Here is a 12,000-nt window from a genome sequence, read left to right as displayed (position 1 = left end):
GCCTCTCACAAATGATGGTCTCACACACATATATGCATGATGACACACAAACACATAAAAGGGCATTGCTTCTCCTTTTTTTGTTTCCTCACACTGTGGTTTAATCAGCCCTTTGCCAACGATACACTCCATCTACAGAACTGTCTCACCTCCTCTTCCCCTCTCCTCTCCCCCTCCACAGTGCCTCCCCCGCGGGACTCGACCATAGCGGTTGCGATCGGGGCGTCAGTCGGCGGTGCCCTGGCTCTGCTCATCCTGTCCATGGTGGTGGTGAAGTGTATACGGCGTCACAAGAAACAGGAGCTCATCTCTGACGAGCAGAAGATGGAGGAAGAGGGCAAGCTGGATGCAGAGGGGGGCCCCGAGGAGGGAACCAAGTGAGATCCCCTCTTTGTTTTAACTTACCCATCCTCCTCTAGAACGTCTATCTCTTCCTCGACACCTCTACAGATGTTGGATCTTAATTTCAGCCAGTTTGCTACAGCTGGAAAGTAATCCTGCAGCAACATGAAATGTGAATTATTTTGTGTGTTATAATTAATGGACATTTTTCTTGGATTTTACACATTTGTAAGGAAAAATCCATTCTGAAATTTCTAAGTAGAAATTGCACACTTCAGAAACAGTTTTTAAACCTCAAATAAGTGTAACATGTCCTGCATTGCAGGAAAGTTATCCTGCAACACGGTGATCATGTTAAGATCCTACATCTGTATATTGTTTTACTCTCTAACTCTTTCTCAAGGTTGTGAAATTATAATAATGTGTCCCCTGATTTAGGCTATTCTCCTTCTCTTTGTTTTCTCTTTGCTGCTGGTCCTTTTCTCTCTCATTTTCTGTCATCTACTCGAGGCAATGCTCTTGAGGCAAAACCCGGAGAGTCTTGAAATCCACTCCAATTCCCTTTCTCTTACAGCTGTCCATAGAATGTGCACTGACAGGGTGGTCCATACTTTACACCTAACAGGCCACAACATTCTGGAATAACCCCAGAAACCTCACAAAATATAGATGTTATGGAAACACATTCCAGAAATATGTCCGGTGTAATGTATAAGTGGATTCATACATTTCTTTTGAAACCACCCTGGCTGTGGTTGAACAAAGCTGACAAATATCCCCTCTTCCCCTTCTTTTATTCTTCTTTTTTTTTATTTGTGTGTATGTTGAATGTGTGTTCCTGCGGGTATGTGTGTGCGTGTGCATGTGTGTGTATGTTTGTGTGTTTATGTTGCCATGAGCCAGGCAGCTATAACCGGCCTGCATGGTCCTGGAGGCCCAAGGTTCGCTGGAGCCCAACCTCCTCCCTCACGCTGGTAACAATCTGTGATTGGTGTTTTGTGCTGGTCATGTGACCCCAGTTAGCCAAGAAGAAGTGGCCACTCATGGCCTTCATCCTTTTTCCTTTGTCCCAAACCTTGCTGTTCATCTCTCTCTCTCTCATTACCATGTAATGGAAACTTCAAATTCTGTTTGATATTTAAATATGAGGCTCTGTCCTGACAGTCTCAAAATAATAGTCTATCCTTGGCTCATTTCCTGTATGACCACTGATGTGAAAGGACGATAGATTAAATCAACGTGATCTCATGTGTCAGTGGTCATGAAGGACAGGAGACATGGAAAGGACTGTTGAGACACATTCTCACTCTCAACCTCAGTCCTGATCTCATCCAGTACAATGGTCAATCCTATCCTGCCTTTCCCCCTCTGGTCTGCTCTCCCTTCTACCTCTTTTCTACCTGATTATCTCTCTTCCGGGCCTTAGATCTGATCAGTTCTGATTCTGAAAGCCTGTAGGGCTCAAGCCTGGCTTCAGACACAAACACAGAACTTGTCTGCACAAATCTGTCGTCTAACATGATTCGCGGAGAAGGAAAAGTTACACGTGCTCACTGCATCTCAAGTTAGAGTTTGTCCATTAGTTTGCACTCGTTTGTTTGACCTGACACATGGCTAGGTTCCAAGAGGAATTTGGGTCCCGCTTGATTTGGATAGTCCGGATTTTCATGGTCATTCTATCAACAATCTGTATGTTGATAAGAAACCTCTCGCTAAGGTTACGTTTAGGGTTAGGGTTAGGTTTAGGTTTAGAATACGGGTGAGGGTTAAGGTTAGATCTACGATTGGGGTAAGCAGTTAAGTTTAGGGTTACGATAAGAGCTAAGGTTAGGGTTAGAGATAGGGTTAGCGTTAGTTGAAATGTCTGTAGATATTATGTAGAGCGTCTACAAAGAGACTATCCAAATGTGTGTGTCATAGCTTCTTCTTTTTTAAGCTATAGCAATCTACAGCCATGTCTCAGGTCAATGTGTTTGTGCGTTTTAACTAGGTTTTGAGTTACTAGTAGCTAACACATTTTCCACACTAACTCTATGAGATATCAACCCCTTCCTGTTTCTGCACAGTAGCTATTGATGTGCTTACATTGTGGTCCTAGCCAATGTGATACGGTGATGTGTGTGTGTGTTGCAGTCGGTGTTTTGATGTATGGGATTGTACAAGTTAGTATACGTCCCAACATTTCCCCCTGGTCCGACAGTGGGATGTAAATACTGTACAACAACAGTAGCATGGAAATCAGCTTAAAAACAAGTCACTGGTTGGCAAGACAACCAGTGCCTACTTTAGGAAGCACTGACCTAGATGTTTCAACTATCTTGTCTTCTACTCTTATGTGACTTTAATTCTGTGAGACATCTCTTTAGTGTGTTGGTATTAGGGGTACTGTATGTACTGTATCGCTGAGCTCATATATATATCTCTGCTCTCTTCTTTCCCTGCCTCTCTGTTTCCGATGAACCATAACCTTCAGGAAAGCATTCCTGCCTGAAGATGTATAGTGACCCTTGCTTGAATCCTCGTCCAGCATCTGCCTCAGCCCACGCCGCCTCCTTTCCTTCCTCTATGGGAAGCCCCAGCCACCAGCCACGCCACCCACGCCACCCCTGCCTCTATCTTCAGTCAGTCTTATCTCCTATCTTCTTCGACGGGGGGCCACAAAAGGTGTAGGCGACTAGTAGACGGCAGTCTCCAAACGACATTCCTCTTTCCCCTTTTTCTCGCTTGTGGTTTAGCTTAAGATAGAGATGTAAGACCTTAATTTGATCCCCCTGTAGCAGCATAACTTTCCTACAATGCAGTATGTTTAAAATGTGTATTGTATTGGAGGTTTTGTGTATTGTATCTGAAGTTTTCCCTAATGGAAAATGCATCAACTCTTAGAAAAATATCAATTCATTCTAATCCACATAATCATTCCCATTTCCTGTTGCTGCAGGACTATTTTCCTGCTGTAGAAAACTGGCTCAAATTAAGATCCTACATCTGTAGAGTAAATGGATGGTTTGACATCCGTGATTACTGGGAAAGATCCTGCTCTCTCTTTCTCTCACTCTCTCTCTCTCTCTCTCTCTCTCGCTTTCTCTGTATCGCTCTCTTAAATTGTTGTCTTCTAACTTGCCACACCATTGGGTAACAAATGATTTACTTCCAAATCATATAATTCTCTCTCGCTCTCGCTTGCTCTCGCTCGCTCACTCTCTCTCGCTCTAATTTTCTTGCTCCATCACATTACTTAGCGATGCATAATGGCTGGGGCAAAAAAGTTCCCTTTTTTCTGACAGCTCGTGTGTGTGTGTCCAAATTCTACCTTTCTGTGTGAGAATGGGGTGGGTGGATTTTTGGCTGTGTGTGTTAGTTTTTATGTACAGGGTATAAGCTGAATGACCTTCAGACGTAACTACGAGCAGTGTGGGTGTATACACATGTGTGAATATGTGTGTGTTTGTGTGTGTGTGTGTGTATTTGAGAATGTGTTTTAGTGTCCTTAGTGTCCGAGTGTCTTTCCTTCAAACTCAGAGTCTCCCTTAATGGAGAAGCCAGGCATGATTTTATCAGTAGTCAACTCTTCTGAACCCTTGCTTCAATATGATATTTTAGCCTGTGTTGCTTGCTCATACATAGAAACAACACACATGTGTATCGCTATGAATGAAGCTAGTACAATATCATACATAAGCATGGCATTTTTTTGCACACATTAAGACAGGCACAATTCTGTCTACAGTTGATGGATCATTAATGGTCTGACATTATATACTAACTGACATTGTACAAAAAACCCAATCCCCAAATGATGTCCCCCTTTTGTCCACGTGCAGTAACCCTTACACAACACCTGAATGTCCGGCCCTAGTTGGTCGTTGACACTCAAATGAGCACACAGACACATTGACTATACGTGATCCAACACATAAGCTTCAAACACCACATACAGCCGTGTAGCTGTTTTGCACACCAGAAGTACACACGCCGAGGCCTACACATACATAAAAGCTGAGCACTTTCAGGGAAAACAGAAAAAAAAGTACAATAGAGAAAAATTTATATCGGATACATATATTTATACGTTTTGACCAAATACCAAGCGGTACTCTAGAGGTGTGCTTTGATTGTTGTCGCTATTTACGTGTGGTCCTCACTGTCTTAAACTATCAATGTTGGAATGTATGAGGCCTCTCTCCTCTGAGGTAATTGATCTTGGATGTTCTTTGGATGTTACATATTTAGCTATATTAGTATTGCACTGGTTGTGAATGTATTTGGGAGACAACGTGAGATGTCCAAGTGGACGTAGCAACTACTTAATGAAATGAATATACAATCAATCATTCCACTTCTTGCACATTGAATTTGAAACTACCCTCACAGATGTAGGGCTTACGTTACATTATCACACAAGTTTTGTAATGTATGTAAGTCTGTGAAGGATCACACAAAGTATAAACTGTGGATTTGCTAAACAATATTTGCTAAACAATATCACAACCTTAAAATAGTAACATTTATTTATTTTAGTGAAAATTTGTCAAATGTTACGTTCATTTGCTCCTTGTGTTTAAACGTCTTGGCTTTGTATTTTCCAACAGACAGTGTTGAGGGAGCAGATAGACTATGTGAGTGTGACTTTAGGTTGGCAGAATATGACTGGGTGCCTCTGGTGTTGTCTGATGTGGTTTTAAGGCCTAAAGCCGGGGGCCACGCTGATTCTGTGCCCAGGAGTGCCCTACCTCATCTGGAGACAGTCTGTCCCTGTCTCTGCAATGGGCACTGCATTCATAGTCTGCCTTTACGTTATTCACTGCTAAAGCTTCTTTCTTGCACACTTTGTTTCTTATTATTTGTCTCCTCAGATCCGTCCTAGTTTAGATTTCATTTGATTGAGTATTGTATTTTGACATTGTTGAATTTTGTACCACGCAGTTATGTAATTTGTACTTTATGATGTGACTTTGTGGTTGTCCTAGCTGTTGACGTTCTGGTAGCCATCATTACTTGGTCATTGGTAAGTTGGCCTAAGTTTGGGGAGCTCACGTCTGAAAGATCATTAATATAACAGTGGAAGGTCAATGCTGATCTCCACTTGTAGGGTTTACACGCTCCCTTTCTAGAATGACTTCATTACTAATTACTATATGAATTCATTCAACTTCTGTGCAATTGTGACTGTGGTGTTAATCAGTTTGTATGGAGTCTGAGACATCAGCTAGATGCATGGTTAGAAGTCTGGGAAGCTTGTTGTCCTAACCAGAGAATATATCTCTAGGTCACAATCAGACTTAATTTCCAAAGTAATGATGGTACCTCAAGAATTAACCCCCCAAAAATTATAATTTAGATTGTACTGTATTTTATACACGAACACACACACACAGACACACAGTGCTACCGATGGGTAGGGGACAAAGCACATGATCCGAAAACAAAAGGAAACAAAATGTGTAGCCTAATGAAATCAACATGACCTCCATTTCTCCTGTCACTCACTCTGACATCTCCGCTGGAGTCCTGAATGCTGGGTAGCTAGCTGGGATAGTAGTGGAGGTTCCGGAGTTTCCCCTGTCTGTCTCTGTGTGATCATGCATGTTTTTACTGCAGTGTTCCTCTGTGACGCATGGCTCTAACCAGGCCCTCTCGCACCGGACACCCGAAATGCTTGCACTGCACTGTGTCTCTAAGAATGAGCTGTAATCAATATTGTATTTTGAAATAAAAATGAGTACATAAATATTACAGTGTGCATTTTATTGTCAGCAAATTAGCTTATTTTTTTAAATTTTTTTTACTAAGCCCTGGCAAATTAGCTCTAAAACTGCGCCGTGGAATTACTACTGGTGAGAAGGGGTGATTAGTTATAGCAGGTGAAGTGTGGAGGCTGTAAGGAGGCTGGGTTATGGCCAATGCACCAGCGTGCTGCGTGTAGCTACTACCATTGGGCAGCACTTTAGAAACATCCAAAGACTTAATCTTGCTGGGCAGAGAGGGGGGGTGGTGGTGGTGGGGGGGGGGGGGGGGGGGGGGGGGACTGTGACTCAAGCTGCAGATAGATTTTCTCTCTCTCGCTCTACACTTCCATTTTTCTCTCCCTCTGGCTCTCTTAAAGTGAGACAAATAGAGGGAGGAAGGTCAGCTTTTCTGCTGGAGCCTGGAGAAGAAGGGAGGGGGGAAGGTGGAGGGAAAGAGGAGGAGAGGGACAGAGGATGAATGTGTAATACTTGTAGTGCAGGCATTTGGGTCTCAGTGGGAGGGTTCTTAATAAATAGGCCTGGCGGGGGTTTAGATCACAGCAAGGTCAAAAGGTCACTGCAGATTGTGGCTTGATAAGCCAACTGAGGGGTCTCCGGCACAGACAGGATTGAAGGGGACAAATGAATGCTCACAAACTCAGTTATAGACACACACAAGTACTCCGTTGCACAGGTCAAATCCTACTCAGACATACTAGGTCAAAAATGCCGCAGCTGCTGTCCAGTGCCAGCAATTATATCACCTCAGCCGTTTGCCCTAGAGTCAGTTAGGTATAGGTATAGGTGTGTGTGTGTGTGTGTGTGTGTGTATGTGTGTGTGTGTGTGTGTGTGTGTGTGTGCGCGTGCTGGAGGTGTGTATTTGTGGAAGGAGAGGGAGCTGCCAACACTAAAAGCTGGAGTATTTTGCCAGGAGTGTATTACTGAAACAGTTAAAACTCCTACATAGCCGTCAGTAAATCTGGTCTCAGAATATACAACTTGGAAGACCATAGCCAAGCTATTTATTGGTTTCTCTATTGGGATCTTAACTGCATTACATAACACACGATACTTCTAATTCCTCCAGCTCTCCAGTCTTCAGCTCTTAAGTCATCATCCCATTGGAGTTATTCACTCTTTCTCCTTCCTCCGCTCCCCTTTAAAACACGGGCGGCAGGGTAGCCTAGTGGTTAGAGTGTTGGACTAGTAACCGGAAGGTTGCAAGTTCAAACCCCTGAGCTGACAAGGTACAAATCTGTTGTTCTGCCCCTGAACAGGCAAGGTACAAATCCCACTGTTCCTAGGCCGTCATTGAAAATAATAATTTGTTCTTAACTGACTTGCCTGGTTAAATAAAAAAAAAGCCTCTCAATTCTGTGAAATCCTGATCAAGAGAAAATCAGTCTCCCTCTCTGAAGCCTGTATTTAGCTACTGACTGTTACTACTGACTGTTAGTCATGCTGATTATACCTCAACAGACCTGGGTCTGATGAGAGCCACATACTGAATACCAAGCCCAATGATGAATTTAAGTTATTATTTTTACAAACTGAAAAAATATATGTCTGAAATATATGTCTGAAAAAAATTTCAGTCTCAGAGGAAAGTACTATTTCCTTTTAAAGTTAGATGGAATAGTTCCAAACCGCTCTTGAGAAATATTAACAATGAGCGTCAAAACATTTAATAGTTACAAACTTACCCAGACACGCAGCGCCAGATACATGACTGTTGCTTCTCAGTGCTAGACCAGATTAGTCTTACCCACTTGAGAGAACTCCATGTCGTGGCCTATTGATAGGTTCAGCTCCGTTGTGGATTACTCTGGCTGGTTCGTGAAGAAATAGCCCAGTCGCAATTGATCATGAAAATAGTCAACCCCACATGAGTCCTAGCCTCCTCTTCCCCAGAGTACCAAGGCCCTGGGCAGGTCTGAGGAAGCCTCCCTAGAGAACATGGTGGTGGATGCTGGAACTGTCGACAGAGGACACATCCCACCTGGACCCCAGCCATTTCAAAACAGATATCTGACTGCAGTGTTTAAACTTCCGAACACCTCCTGAATGATACTGTTAAACTGCTTTTAAAAACAACCACGGCAGTGTATCTTTACTTGTCTAATCTTGATGATTACGGTGTTATCAAATTGTTAGTGGGTTAGCCATCAATGCACATAACAACTTACCCATCACAAGCATAAAAGATATCGATATCCACCATGATGACCTGACAGGACATCTAGTGGTACATCCTGTCTTGCAAAAAAAAAAAAATTATGTCTACTCCCCAAAATGCATTGTGCCCATGCACAATGCATCTGATCGTGTCCATCAGAAAAAAAAGCTGCGACTCTTACAGCCCAGATGTTTTCATTTTAGTGCCGTGCCAAGATAGATCCAACATGTTTGATCCTGGCATTAAATCACCAGTCAGATTTCTACGCCAGTCAAATCGTCAGATGTTTGGGTCAATGGTTGCCCCCCCCCCCCCAAAAAAACATCAGCGGAAACCATTTATTTCACGCTGATGTCTCACAGTAGCCCGTCATGGAGTTATTGAATCTCTGACATGCTGCACTCCATTTGCTCGACTACAGTCATACTGACTCCAACGTCTAAACACACCAGCGTCAACACCGCAGTCCATCTCACTGAACAGTACGTCTCTCGGGCTCTTTAGAAGCCATACTCGTCACTCTCACTTGAGACAGGTTTTTTTCAATGATGTACGCCACAAACAGAGGTTATCGGCTGAATGCGGTTTACATACATTGCACTGTGGTAATAACGTTCCATGCAAATTCTTACTATCCCGCGTAAAAGCACACCACGTGGTGCTGAAAATGAAGATGCTGAAGTTATCTTGAGAGGTCACCTGAGAAGACTCACTTTACAAAGTTGATGTTTTTTGGGGCCTAATTCACGACATACTGCAATACTGCCCTTTCAACAGCTAACTGCAATAAAGCAAGTAATACCTCTATCAGAACTTATAGGTACACACAGTATTGCTCCTTACACAATGATGCCACTGCCAGCCGTTACACAAGAACATATAATTTGGACAAACTACCTCCAGAACCGGTCATCATTTTATTTTACTCCACACGCATAGCCCATACACACACACACACACACACACACACACACACACACACACACACACACACATTTGATCACCATCACACGACGCAAAACACTGAACGTACAGCAGTAGAACTACAATTAGGAATGTGTGGCTACAACACCTTTCACCTTTGCCACAACACAGTGGTTCAGAACTTCAGACAAGACGGTCACTCACCTTGTCAAGGTCCCCGTGGCGGAAAGCAAAGAAATAAAACAATCTCACGGACACCACACGTGCAAAACAAAGAGTAAACGAAGGAGCAAAATGAGAACTACAGCCCAACCTATCTTCATCCGTGTCCTCGCATATAGGCCTTACTCTGAGCCCTGTACATGCACTGGCTGCTACGAGGAAGAGAGAACGTGCGTGTGTGTGTGTGATAGAGAGAGGGAGGGGGAGAAGCAGAGGGTGGACGGGAGGAAGGCAGGGAGAGAGGGATGGTGAGGGAGGGGGGGGGGGGGCAGAGCAGCTCTGTCCTCCTTTCCTTTCTATGTCTCCCTGAGTTCTTACTGGGATGGCTAAGGTCACAGTTCTAAATCTCAGGTAGGCGAGGCTCGATGCACCATTTTACCTTTGCAAAGGGAGGGGACATAGTGAAGGCAGAGACCGAGAGGGACGGAATGATCGAGAGAGACTAAGGAGCGTGAATGCTAGGTCAGGGCTGAGCATTCTATATGCGTAAATGTCTCTGAAGACTTTCCCTCCTCTGTCTCCCCTCCAGCTGTCCTCCAATCATGTCCTCCCTCGCTTCCCCTCCCCTCCCCTCTGCAGCCGTCCGCTGCCCAACCCTCCCCTCCTCTCTCACTCTACCAAAGAGTGTTGCTTCATCATGCTCCCCTCAGTCACAGTAGTAGAGGGAAGCAATCCCTTTCTTGTCCGTCCCACCACCATGTTGTTCCGTCCATAGAATTACAGACAGTCATTTCCTAGGATCACTATGGTTCCCTCTCCTCAGCACCCAGTGCTTTACTCTTCGCTCAGTCTCCAGGTGAGGGGCATCTGTCAGCTATTTGGTGCAGAGTTATAGCGGAGTCAGGCGCAGGGCACAGGTATTGAGTAACACAACTGAGTTTACTCAAAGAATCAAGCAAAATTCCAAATAGGAACATACAAAATACACTTGCACAAAACACAACCACTAACGACAATAAACAGTCACGGACAGAACAGAAATGTATGCCAGAGGGTTAAATAAGGAATGTGATATGAGAATGGAAACCAGGTGTGTGTGTAATACAGACAAAACAAAACGAAACTGAAACATGGATCGCTGGTGACTAGAAAGCAGGTGACGTCGACCGCCGAACACCGAGAAGGGCCGACTTCGGCGGAAGTCGTGACAGCATCTCTATGCGTTTCTTTCTCATACTCCATAGGGCTCCATTGTGTGCTTCAGAAATCCAAATATAAACGTTTGTCCCGTTTAAGTCCAGCGACAGCGCACAATGACAGAGTTCTGAATCCCGGGAACTCTGTGTTGTTTTCCTTGCTCCAAGTCATGAGAGCTATAGATACTAGGGCACGTATCATCCACTATAGCCACTCTCTTCACTGTCCGTTCCCCCAAATATACTCCCTAAACTGTTTTCATTTATACCCTATCGCCATTCCAACCATCCCGCCACACGCCAAGGTCTCACCTATCCCGTCTCGACCGCCCGGCTCCCCTCCCTCCTTCCCTTCCTCTCTCCCCTATCTCATATCTCTCTGAGTTGATAGCAGTCACACCCGCCCTCCCGTCCTCTGCCCAGCGCTATACTGCAGACTACATAATGGGAGTTGCTTCCCTTCCCAATTCCCCCCGCCCCTCTTCCTCAACACACATGATGCTGCAATATCTAGCCCAAGGTCACATCGTCCTGAATTCAGAAGGACTGCGTGTGTGTGTATACACGTGTACGTGCACATGTGTTTTATGTGTGTGTGGTGGGAAGGTGCAGACTCATGAATCCGTCAATCCCACCAGGAACGTGTCACTTCTACAGCACTGTCACTGCCTCAGTGAAGATGCCCCTATCAAACCACTCATGAAGCTCCTTACGTCCGTCATCAGTGAAAACTATTTCATTGTGGTGAACATGGTGGTTTTATTTATATGGGACAATTAATAATTCAAGAAGATGATCCACTGCTGATGTGCTAATGTAATGTGTTATGTGAGGACTGTGCGAGTGTTTTCATAATAATCAATTCAATTAACACACACACAGTTATATTCATTATTGCTGTGAATTCTGCTCTATTATTGGACTGCTCCTGGCAAAGTTTCCTCCATATATTAATCATCGAAAGATTTATTTACAAACTCATTATGGAGTCACCTTCCCCGGGAGACCCCTGCATTGCGTGCTACACACACGCAAGCACGGAAGCAGGCACGCAAGCACACGTGCACTGACAAACTCACACACACACACACTTCCCATGCCAGGGTGAAAGCTGTTCTCAGATCAAGGTTGACATCATGTTGAATGACAAGCATCAATCACCTCATATAGAGCAGCTCTCACACACACACAGACACGCACACACACACACACACACACACACACCCCTTTACACACTCAAGACTAGTAGTCGGAAGGACTGGTGGAGTGTATGGGAGTGCCTTTATCAAAGTGGGGATGTTCGGATACAATATTACTCAATATTTAGTGTTTTTGTTGGCATCCCCATTTACATGACCTTTGACCCTTGCCCCTCTGGATTCTGTCATGTGAACCCTCATAGGTCAATTACAGTGACTTTTTTAAGGGGTCTCTGTACCTCTCACCGTGCCGCACCCCTCATCTCCACACCCC

The 12,000-nt window shown here is 44.3% G+C and overlaps 1 protein-coding gene across 3 annotated transcripts in view; it reads left to right on the top strand.

Moving 5' to 3' along the window:
• Positions 1–3,170, top strand: part of LOC139386316 (sodium channel, voltage-gated, type II, beta) — a 28,368-nt gene extending 25,198 nt beyond the window's left edge. The window contains exons 4-6 of one of the 3 annotated variants that reach the window (XR_011629032.1): positions 182–377; positions 1,246–1,316; positions 2,816–3,170. Coding sequence is in view for 2 of the 3 variants with exons in the window: in XM_071131837.1 (XP_070987938.1) it covers positions 182–377; positions 2,816–2,843 (224 nt within the window). In the remaining variant the exon portion in view is untranslated. Of the gene's footprint in view, positions 1–181; positions 378–1,245; positions 1,412–2,815 lie in introns of those variants that run through there. The other 2 variants (XM_071131837.1, XM_071131838.1) reach the window with 2 other exon arrangements.
• Positions 3,171–12,000: the final 8,830 nt, after the last annotated feature.

This window comes from Oncorhynchus clarkii, chromosome 27 (assembly GCF_045791955.1).
Source record: "Oncorhynchus clarkii lewisi isolate Uvic-CL-2024 chromosome 27, UVic_Ocla_1.0, whole genome shotgun sequence".
NCBI classification, from domain to species: domain Eukaryota; kingdom Metazoa; phylum Chordata; class Actinopteri; order Salmoniformes; family Salmonidae; genus Oncorhynchus; species Oncorhynchus clarkii.
This window is presented reverse-complemented; position numbering and strand designations above follow the sequence as displayed.